The sequence below is a fragment of the Etheostoma cragini genome, chromosome 1 (genome assembly GCF_013103735.1).
Source record: "Etheostoma cragini isolate CJK2018 chromosome 1, CSU_Ecrag_1.0, whole genome shotgun sequence".
NCBI classification, from domain to species: domain Eukaryota; kingdom Metazoa; phylum Chordata; class Actinopteri; order Perciformes; family Percidae; genus Etheostoma; species Etheostoma cragini.
In genome coordinates, this window is record NC_048407.1 from 29,766,021 (window position 1) to 29,777,319 (window position 11,299).

An 11,299-nucleotide genomic window follows, 5' to 3' on the forward strand; every position below is an offset into this window, starting at 1 on the left:
TAAGATATAAAGTAAAACTTTATCATGACATACAAGTTTAAAGCCCTGAGAACCATATCTTTATATTACTAATATGAACAAAACTGAATGTGTGAAAACCACTTTGGAAAAGTGCTCCTCTTAAATACAATCAGCACAAACCAGTTTTTACAAGCATTCATGTGTTTGTCCTATTTTTTGTTTGCTTTAATCAAAGAGAAAACTATAATATCAGTAATATAATTATTACCATGTCCATAATAACAGTACAAAAATATGCACAAACCCCACAGTTGAATTTATATACGGAGCATTGTACAAGCCAAAAACATAAAATTGATAAATGAGGTATTCGATAACCATTTGCATATGCGCCTGTTTTTACACAGATCATGTTAGTTTTTAAACAATTTAAAACTGAATTAACTCCAAAATCATCTGAGAGACGAAACGCTCTGCAGACTCCCAACTTCACAGCTTCCTGAGTGACGAGACCTCGCATACAGTCACTGACGACACAAATCCGGAAATGCGAAACCAATGCCGACGTTGCATTTGGCGAAGTGACCCCAGCTTCCGTCTGTACTCGTCCCTCAACGCAGCTTCATTATCGAACACAACAGGGACTGCAGCCCACTGCCCTGAGGTATTGTGGTATGACGAGGTAGGGGCGGTCTCTAATAGTTGCACAAACAACACACACACATACACACATACAGGGATGCAGGCTCACAGGCACAACACATCGCATCCACGCATCCACACAGCAAGTCAGGTGGCTGGGAGAGAGAAGGGAATGGCCAGACCTCAATGCTTTAATGGGCCTTTCCCATGGATGCCAATGAGGCTGATGTTGGAGAACTACCCCCATTTAAGTTAAGATGTGGGTAAAAATGTTGAGAATTCCCCTCCTCCTGCAATATAAGATGTGGCGCCACCTGCAGTATTCTGAATGGTATTACAAGTGTATGTAGGTACAGCAACCACATACTGTATATAACACACACACACACACACACACACACACACACACACACACACACACACACACACACACACACACACACACACACACACACACACACACACACACACACACACACACACACACACACACACACACACACACACACACACACACACACACACACACACACACACACACACACACACACACACACACACACACACACACACACAGGCAGTGAAGCTACGCTAAACAGTCATTGCTCTGACTAAGCAGATTAAACAAGACTTAGAAACTAGAAAATGTTTTAGTATCACAGCCTAATGTATTAAGCTGAACTGTTACTAAAAACAAGGTCCATCAGGACAAAAAAAAAAAAAAACACAAATAAATAGCAAAAACTCAACAGGTTGTATGACAATTGGTGTCTAGTATCTGATTGAATTGAAAAGTGAAAATAAAAAGTAATTGCTCTCCAAAGGATTAAGCTTAAAAAGAGACATTTTCCCAGCCAGTTGAGTAGTAAAAACTGCACTGGCTGGAGTTCACCAGCAACTACTTAAAAGCAGCATCTACAGTTCTCACCTTTATACAATACAGTTGTGTGTCATACAGGATTCTGAAGGATACATAAAAAGGATTTCGGCACCCTCCTAAAACCCTAAACTCTGATCTGCACTGCAAAAGCTGACACATAATGGCTAAAATACAGTCTAATAAAAGAAACAAGGCTGCCCACCTTGGCTCACGCTGGGCTTAAAGAGGTTTCTAAACAATTAAAATGCCTCACATTCAAAACAGATAAAGCTAGAGAATTCATTGTTAACCTTTGTTGTATTTCAAAATGCAAAAGATTTAAAGGGAGAAAAAAAAAAAAGACTTACAATTGGAGGAATAATCCAAGTGTTTTCTGGATTATCAGAAAGTGGGCTTTTTAAGAAAGGGGCCAGACGTGCGGGCCTCTGTCCACAGTGGCGGAGAGGGCATGCGCCTAAAGTGTTACATTAGGGAGATAGCACATCAGCTATAGCACAGCGTCTGGGCTACTGTTCTGGATTACAAAACTTAAATAGCTGTTCAATAGCTGTACATGTCATGTCATCAGATTTTGAGTCCCTATATCCAGTTCTAAATTAGTTATTTCCATTGTAACTTTTCAATCATCAAGTCATGCTGTGAAATGTGAAACAAGGGAATTTACCGCTTGCAGATTTTCACTTGCTTTAAGAAAAAACACAAAAAGCAGATAAATGCGATATTATGCAACGTTCTTTTTTTCTTTTCTTTTTTGAAGTCCAAAAGAGACCTTACACTGCCTCGCCGGGACCCCAGCAGGTGTGGCAGGATTGTACGAGAGATCAAGAGGAGCGACCTGGCTAGTCTTTGGTATCTAGCTGTGCAATAACCAGAGGCTTACGTGACCCAGGCGATTAGGGTGTTAAAACACTGGTCACATGATTGTACACATGCATATCATTTTGCCGCTGTCGTGAAGAAAAAGGCGCATTGACTGCGATTTAGGTATCGCAGACAAATTTAAGGTTAGACAATCGTACAAATCTATACGTGTCAGTGAGGAACTATTCTTTTCCTCTTTCCTGAAAAAACAACTTGAGGTAATAAAAAAAAGAAAAAAAGAAAAAGAAAAGAAGGGAACTGGAAGCAAGCAAAAAAATACAAGTGAACACGGGAGGAGAGAGATAGCAAGCCCACCCCGGTTCTGTTTGTCCCCAGAAACCACCAGCAGTGTGTCAGTACTTCACGTCAGTTTCAGTTCAGGTAGGATTTCCATCACGGGTTGTGGCGACAAGTCTTGATGGCTTTGGCGCTGTATGAGGTAAGTAGTGTAGCTCTCCTTTTGAGAGAGTCAGATGAGGTATTCTTGAACCGTCAAGTAGACTTGTGCATTCTTCACGTATGAATCCCTTCGTTTTCTTTAAATTAACGGCGATTCCTTACAGGTGTCACATTTCTTCCTGAGAGAGACGCTCTCCAGTGCAGAGAGGCCGGTATGACGTCTGAGAACTATGCATTGGCGATGATGCCATGTGTTTGACATTCAGCTGTATGGCTGCGGCTGGAAGAAGAATGCACAAACAAAATGGGGGACAACAAACTCACACCTGATTCGGTACAACCTCAATGTAACATAGACAGGAGCCGAGAAATGAGCTCAGGGTCTGCTCGGCCTGCTGTGGGTGGATTGGAGTTGCTGTTCCCCAAACTTTGTGCCCTACGTGTTTGTACAAACCTGAAATAATTTTAAAGTTGGACATTAAAAATCCATCCATTGCTAGTGAGAGTTTACAGCTTCAAGAAATCCCGTCCATATTGGGAGGTTTGTGTATACATCATTCAACTTCCAACCAATATAATGGACTTAACATGATCTGAACTGAGGGCGGAGTTATGAAATTAGGTTTCTGCTGGTCTACAGCATCTGATCGTTCACCAGTTTGAGTTCAGCAAGAGTCTACAGTGTGTTGGAGAAACGTGAGCGGCCCGGGTTGGCGGCCGGCCACGGAGTGGTGGGTGCTCTGTACATGAGGTTCCACTGGTGAGAGTTACTTGACTTCCCCTGATTGCAACTAGGTCAAAAAGAATATAAAAATAAAGTTGATTCAGGTTAAATATACTACAGCTCCTGAGGTAAAGACACCACTGCAGGTTACTTGATTTGAGGTATGTAAAAAGAGAAAAACTAAAAACAAAATCATTCTAAAAACACAAAAATCAAAAAACAAAACAAAATGGCAACAAACAAACAAAATGTTCTAAGATAAAAACTTTTCAAGTTCAGTTGTGACTACACCTGTCAGTGGGTTTTGGCTGAGCTGATTGTGTTTAGCATGTACATTAGGATTAACGCGCGAGTGTGTATGTGTAGATTGTGTGCCTGTATATGTACGATTGTGTGAGTTTGTAGTGTAGTGTGTGTATGCGTTTGTATGTTGAATAAAATGCATAGCTGTGCATTTGGGCACATGCTGTCATATAATATTCTTGGGCTTTGTGTTCATGATTGGACAGCCAATAGGTTGACAGGGTTGATGAGGTATTTGTTGTGCAACAGTTTGTTATTCTTATCAATTTCTCATTGTACTGTATATTCTTGCTGGGCCTCCCGGTGGAAGAGAGGCCTGTGGAGCAGGTACAAAGGGTAGCCTGAGCTAGGGGGACCCGCTGGGGGCCGGCTCAGCCGAGCTGGGACCCTTGGAGGAGGAGGAGGACGTGGGGCTGAGGGTCTGAGCTAGGGGTGCAGAGAAGTTAAAGCTAGTGCTGGTTCCAGCAGCAGCTGATACAGCAGACGCGGGGCCCCCGCCAGACTTCTGGGCAAACAGGGTTCCTGTCAAAAAAAAGGAAGACATGGTGCCTTTATCACTACAAGGGCAAAGTAACCCCAAGGTCCTCAAATGATTTAATATTTTCAAAAAATAAGGCCTTACAAGCTATAGTGCGTAGTTTATGTCTCCCCCAACAACAACTCTGTCAGTGTATCAACATGACACAAGCGTGAACGGGCTCCACGCCCACCCACAGTATTACCATTTATCAATTATATTTAATAACCCCTCCCCCATACAAACCTGAGTAGATTGTGCCATTGACTTCCACTGAGACAGTGATGCTGGCATTTCCATTGGTTGAGATGCTCAGAGACATGTCCTGCTGCTTCTCATCTGAAGAAACAAATATGTATACCGTTTATATATATACACTGTATATATGTGTGTGTGTGTGTGTATTCATGTGACAACATATTTTGCATATTTGTTATATTTAGATGTAGTTATCTTGAAAGGGTAGGCTTAAAAACATTCCTGCCGAATAACTATCAATTTGAAATGAACTATTTACCAATTTAAAAGAGCTGAATACTTATTCAATCAAGTTTTAGCATTTTATGTATGTATATATTTATGTATTTGATTTGTAGAATTTAGTTTGAAATTTGACATTGTTGAAAGAATTGAGGCAAAGTGCAACTTGCCTAATACAAAGTTCTTCTTTTGACTCAATTGAAATAAACTAAACGTACAGTACATCATTTCCACGTGCTTTCAACAGTATTTTGACAAACGTGGCAGCACTGACCTCTGGTGGTGATGGTGGGGGCTCCCAGGCGCAGGTTCATGGGCATTTGGGAAGCCATGGCCAGCAGGTTGTGTTGGAAAGCTTGCTGCATCAGGCGCTGCTGCTCTTCTGCCATGCGGGCCATCTTCCTCTCTGGCCCCTCTCCTCCGCCACTGGTCTCCAGCTTTTCTCTCAGCTGCTCCAACGTGGCGGCTCTGGCCAAACCAGCAACCTGCTGCTGCCCTAGGGCCAGTGCCATGGAGGGTCTGGCTGCCAGGATAGAGGAGGTCAGGTCATCTGGAAGAGAAAGAAACTAAGGGTTTGTTTGATGAATTGTGATGGATCGATTAGTTCATCTACAAGGGCTGAAAATAAATGTAGACATGTACACTCACTTAAAGGATTATTAGGAACACCTGTTCAATTTCTCATTAATGCAATTATCTAATCAACCAATCACATGGCAGTTGCTTTAATGCATTTATGGGTGTGGTCCAGGTCAAGACAATCTCCTGAACTCCAAACTGAATGTCAGAATGGAAAGAAAGGTGATTTAAGCAATTTTGAGCGTGGCATGGTTGTTGGTGCCAGACGGGCCGGTCTGAGCATTTCACAATCCGCTCAGTTACTGGGATTTTCACACACAACCATTTCTAGGGTTTACAAAGAATGGTGTGAAAAGGGAAAAACATCCAGTATGCGGCAGTCCCGTGGGCGAAAATGCCTTGTTGATGCTAGAGGTCAGAGGAGAATGGGCCGACTGATTCAAGTTGATAGAAGAGCAACTTTGACTAAAATAACCACTCGTTACTACCGAGGTATGCAGCAAAGCATTTGTGAAGCCCCAACACGCACAACCTTGAGGCTACAACAGCAGAAGATCCCACCGGGTACCACTCATCTCCACTACAAATAGGAAAAAGATGCTACAATTTGCAAGAGCTCACCAAAATTGGACAGTTGAAGACGGGAAAAATGTTGCCTGGTCTGATGAGTTTCGATTTCTGTTGAGACATTCAGATGGTAGAGTCAGAATTTGGTGTAAACAGAATGAGAACATGGATCCATTATGCCTTGTTACCACTGTGCAGGCTGGTGGTGGCGGTGTAATGGTGTGGGGGATGTTTCCTTGGCGTACTTTAGGCCCCTTAGTGCCAATTATTAGGGCATTGTTTAAATGCCACGGCCTACCTGAGCATTGTTCCTGACCATGTCCATCCCTTTATGGCCACCATGTACCCATACTCTGATGGCTACTTCCAGCAGGATAATGCACCATATCACCAAGCTTGAATCATTTCAAATTGGTTTCTCGAACATGAAATGAGTTCACTGTACTAAAATACCCCCCACAGTCAGCAGATCTCAACCCAGTAGAGCATCTTTGGGATGTGGTGGAACGGGAGCTTCGTGCCCTGGATGTGCATCCCACAAATCTCCATCAACTGCAAGATGCAATCATATCAATATGGGCCAACATTTCTAAAGAATGCTTTCAGCACCTTGTTGAATCAATGCCACGTAGGATTAAGGCAGCTCTGAAGGCAAAAGGGGGTCAAACACAGTATAAGTATGGTGTTCCTAATAATCCTTTAGGTGAGTGTACATTGGGTGAAGGTGAATGGTTGTCTATTTGTCCGCTCTGTTGCAGGGTGCACTCTTGCCCAACGTAAGCTGGGGTAGTCCAGCCTGTGCAATGCTGTATAGGATAAGTACGTTTTTTAAATGGATGCATTATCTACCACAAATTACTATGTGAGAATTGCAATATTTCAACACTAATCAATTGACATTTTTATGTCGGTCAGAACGTATTTTAATCCAAAGTTCTTTAAAGTAGCAAAATTAAACATCTACAAAACAGACCTCAGGCAGGATTTTAGCACATGAAAGGTTGCTGTCTGTTAAGACCCCGAAGCTTAATTTACATAATTTTACTTTTTTTAAAAGAACTCCAAGTGATTTAAGTTGTAATAGACTACATAGACACATTCCAGTCGAGTCAAAGTGACATCAACTAAGACAGCGAGGTAATGACAGTTATCAACAGGATCCTACTGATGTGGACTAAAGGCTTCAAAGTTCATAAAGTGTACTCCCCAGCGTGGGAACCATGTTATTAATCGGTAGAAAAGCTGAGGGCTCTCAGCAGCCTGAGGCCAAATGGCTTCACACATGGACTGTTAAAACACCTGGATGGGCTACACACACACACATCCAGGCATGCACACACTCACAAGGGCATATAAAAACAAAAAACAATGCGCACACAGACAGACACACGCACGAACACGGCGGGATACAGTGAAGGGAAGGAACATGACTTGTTGTGGGAATGCAATACCCAAATGTAACAGAACACACTCATACCAACATTCCTGCATGCACACACTGTCATACCAATGCACCCGCATGCAAACACATTCACACACATTTGACAAAAAAGGAACAGGTGCACGGATGAAAATTATTTTGGTCTAGTATCAGAGCCTATATGTAATGTCTGTTAAATGCTTTGTATACTGAGAAAAAAGCCTCCTTAAAGTATTAAAACTAGACCCACATTGTAGTGTTTCATCAATGTGTTTATCCAATGCCTCGACTAGGTGCAGTTTTTCTTAACTGCGACAGAGGGCAGTATTTCCCCATAAATACATCCAAAGTCTCAGCACATCTGTAAGTGAAACCCTTCGGTTCAATCCAAACAGTATAGAGAGGCTGCTTTGTCAGTAGTAAACATTTACCCAGTTTGATACAACCTTATAGATGTAGAGAAAGGTTTCTGAGCGTATATGCTTGTTTTTTTCCAGCAACACACAACAACCTTTGCCCTTCACGTTTACACACATTTTTAATTTTGAAATAAAGATTAGCCTCCTCTTTATGCTGCTTTGACGCTTTGTGATTATTTTCTAAAAAAAAAAAAAAAAAAAAAAGATTATACTATGTTTTGTTAAACTTTTGTAAGTAATGAGGTTACTGTCTCTACTGTTGCTAGAGGTTTTAGTCATGCCACCAAAGGTTTTTATGTGTGGTTTTCGACTCTATGGTTCCTACCTTTCTTCATAGAGGGACCTGGTGAAGCCTGGAGGCCGTTGAGGGCCCCTGAGGCCCCTGCCCCCAGATGTGAAAGGTGCATCTTGGGAGGTGAGAGGATGTGAGGAGCTGTGCTGGGAGAGGGAGAGAAGCGGAAGAGGCTGCTGCTGTAGCTTGGACGACGACCCTCGCGCCGGTTACTGTCGATGGCGGCCTGGAGCTCACCTGGGGAGCTGAGGCCTTTCCTCTCGCACTCAAACGGGTACAGGTATTTCATGTACCTTCAGAGAAGAACACAAACATACACAGAGCAATACATTAGATCACCACAAAAACATTCAAATTACCATTTTGACGCATAAGCTCAATCAAGCTCAAAATACATTACCCTAACCAGTTCAAATCAATTCAATATCAAAAAGTATTTTTGATGTTTTGACATGACAACTGTAATATACATTATACTAGCACATTATATACAAGCACATTATACTGGCTGTTGGCAGGTAAAAAACATGAATAGTAATCTCTGCCTTCAAAATGTTTGTTTTCCAGCTGAACACTGAATGGTTTATGGGACAAAAACAGGTACATTTTTTTATTTTTATTTTTTACATTCAGCCAATATGTAAACTGATTTCTCACCTAACCAATCATATATCTGAACCAAGGTAGTCTTGTTTAAAGTAGATCAATGACTGAGTTTACATGGACACCAATATTCCACTATTATTCCGAATATGACAATAATATTGATACAGGTCATGTAAACAGCATATCTGGTTGAATATTCAAAATGAGGTCTTTTTCCAAATATAGCATTTTCAGAATAAGACATGTTGGATATTCTGGTATTATTCAGGTTTAGAGGCATTCTTTCAACATGTATACAGCGCATTCAGAATATGCGTCTCAATCTGGGCCTTTACCACAGTTTCTGCCAAGTTAAGTCTTATGCTAAGTTCTGTGTGTTACTATGGTTGCTGTACACACACCAACCAGCCAACAGTTTGCAAGGTTGAAGGCTTGATAAGAAAGAGAAACACATCTACTTTTAAACATTATCAAAGACTTGGATATCAGTAGGTTTTTGGATACGCGCACACATCACTACCCCGACCTTTGAAAGAAGCTGGTTGAAGGAATGAAAGAGGGACAAATAGTCTACCAATTGAGGTGTAAAAATGGTTTAATTAGTTTGTAAAGACTACCTTAAATTATGTTGATGTCAGAGTCAGTTTTAGTCAGTGTTTGGATTTGATTTTGGATAAAAAATACACAGCTATGAAGAATCATCTTCTTTTTTTTTTTTTCTCAGGTTGAGGTTTATATCCTGGTCTGAAGTAAATCCTGAACATTTATTCACACCTGGTTATATGGATATCCAGTGTGAAAAATCGAGTTTCCCCAGCAGAAATCTAGCAGTGTTAAGTTTGTTTCTCTTATCCCTTACCCCTGAGTCACAGCTCTGGTATTTTCCCATATGAGCATTCTGTAAAATGAACATACAGTGTTGTGCATGCTGACTGCATAAGGGTGGAGTAACAGATCAATAAGAAGCTAAGAGCAGTGTCCATTATATAAAGCTAGCAAAGCAATGCTACACAACAGCCCACCAACATTAAAAATACATAAAGGCTCATTAGGGCGCCCTGCTAGTGGACACAGTGTTACATCTATGGAAGGACTTCCATGGAGATAGCAAGGGCATTTTAGTCATTGCTTGGCGTACAATCTGTCAGTAAAACCTCACCTTAGACATTGTGAACTCTGACCCAAATCACATCAATAAAATCAATGGAAGTCAATGGCCGCTATGTGAGATGTAATGGACGGAGGGATTGAATGTGAAGAGGGAAGGTAGCCTGGTGTAGGAAACAAACCCGCATGTGTATAAATACACAGGCACGGGTTAATATTGACATCCATACTCATACCACAAACAAAAATCCACATGGTCTACTTCACACACACACACACACCCACACATATTCATAGAAAAAGGAAAGGTTTGTTTCCAGATGAGAAGTCACATACTTGAGATTCTTTATTTAGTTCCCATAAATTAAATTAGAGTTTACATAGGATTAACATTAAAGAGACTGGGTCAATGTATAGCTACTATAGCCAATGAAATGAATTGTGTGTTTTGTGACACAGATGCAGAGACTTACTGTGTGCGCAGGGTGAAAGCTGCACTGGTGATGGAGGTAGGCAGGTTGAGTCCCTTAGTGATTTCTCTCCAGATCTTTTTGTTGATAACCTCCACCAGACCTCCCTTTTCTGTCACCAGCTTGTACAGCATATACAGATCCAGGACCTGCTTGGCCATGATGGGGATCCGATTGACTGGGGTTCCTATGGAGGAGAGGAAAACCATAAAATAAATCAATACACTATATATCATACATCTGAATCGGAATAGCTTAGTGGCGCACAATGAATGCTTTATGGTGGATGAATGTACTTCAAAGTGCATTTGTGTATCACATGTGCATGCATTTTTAAACAGACAATCCCAACGGGAATGGAACCCATAATGCAGACAATTTCTCTACTCTCTGCTGAGACATTACAGAACATATATTTAAAGCTGCTATAGTGAAAAATATTATTTTTGGAGATCTTTAAGCCTTAATTTGACAGGACAGTTTAAGACATGAAATGGGGGAGAGAGGGTGAATGACAAGCAGCAAAGGGCCAAAGGTTGGACTCCAACCTGCGGTCGCTGCGTTGGAGACCGAACCTTTGTACATGGGGTGCACCACCCTCAACCAGGTGAGCTAGCTAAGGCGCCCCAAAGCAGGATTAATTCTAAATTTTACATTCATCCATCCACTAATCAGTGCTGAAACACCCAGAATCATTTTAGACCTCTAGATACTGATCTAAGTGGTGACAGGATGCTAGTAAGACAAAGGTGCCAGGCCTGTTGCCGGCACGCCTGTTCAATTTGCCATGACAACATAATAGCCCAGTTAAGGCAATCTGTCTTGACCTGGAAAAAGGGATTGCAAAAAACACAAAGTAAAGCGGCCCTAGACTTTTGATACAGATGCATTAATCTTGTCAACAGATTATCTGCAGTGAGGCTTGCAGGGAGCATCAAAGAGGAGGAAGGAAGGGTTGGTTAGCAGTCTGCAACAGAATCAAAAAGTGCAATGCGCAACAGTGTAAGCATGAAGCGGGAGGAGGGGACTGAGGATTGCGACGATTTGCTAATCCATGGGCAGCGGTGGGTGG

The 11,299-nt window shown here is 41.7% G+C and overlaps 1 protein-coding gene across 2 annotated transcripts in view; it reads right to left on the reverse strand.

The window, feature by feature from the left end:
- Nucleotides 1-11,299, reverse strand: part of LOC117945672 (AT-rich interactive domain-containing protein 3B-like) — a 58,542-nt gene continuing 47,243 nt past the window's right edge. For both annotated transcript variants that reach the window (XM_034873316.1, XM_034873307.1), the window contains exons 5-9: nucleotides 10,231-10,414; nucleotides 8,078-8,337; nucleotides 5,042-5,317; nucleotides 4,534-4,626; nucleotides 1-4,292 (exon numbers count right to left, since the gene is read on the reverse strand). In XM_034873316.1, the coding sequence (XP_034729207.1) occupies nucleotides 4,117-4,292; nucleotides 4,534-4,626; nucleotides 5,042-5,317; nucleotides 8,078-8,337; nucleotides 10,231-10,414 (989 nt within the window). In that variant the 3' untranslated portion in view covers nucleotides 1-4,116. The remainder of the gene's footprint in view (nucleotides 4,293-4,533; nucleotides 4,627-5,041; nucleotides 5,318-8,077; nucleotides 8,338-10,230; nucleotides 10,415-11,299) is intronic.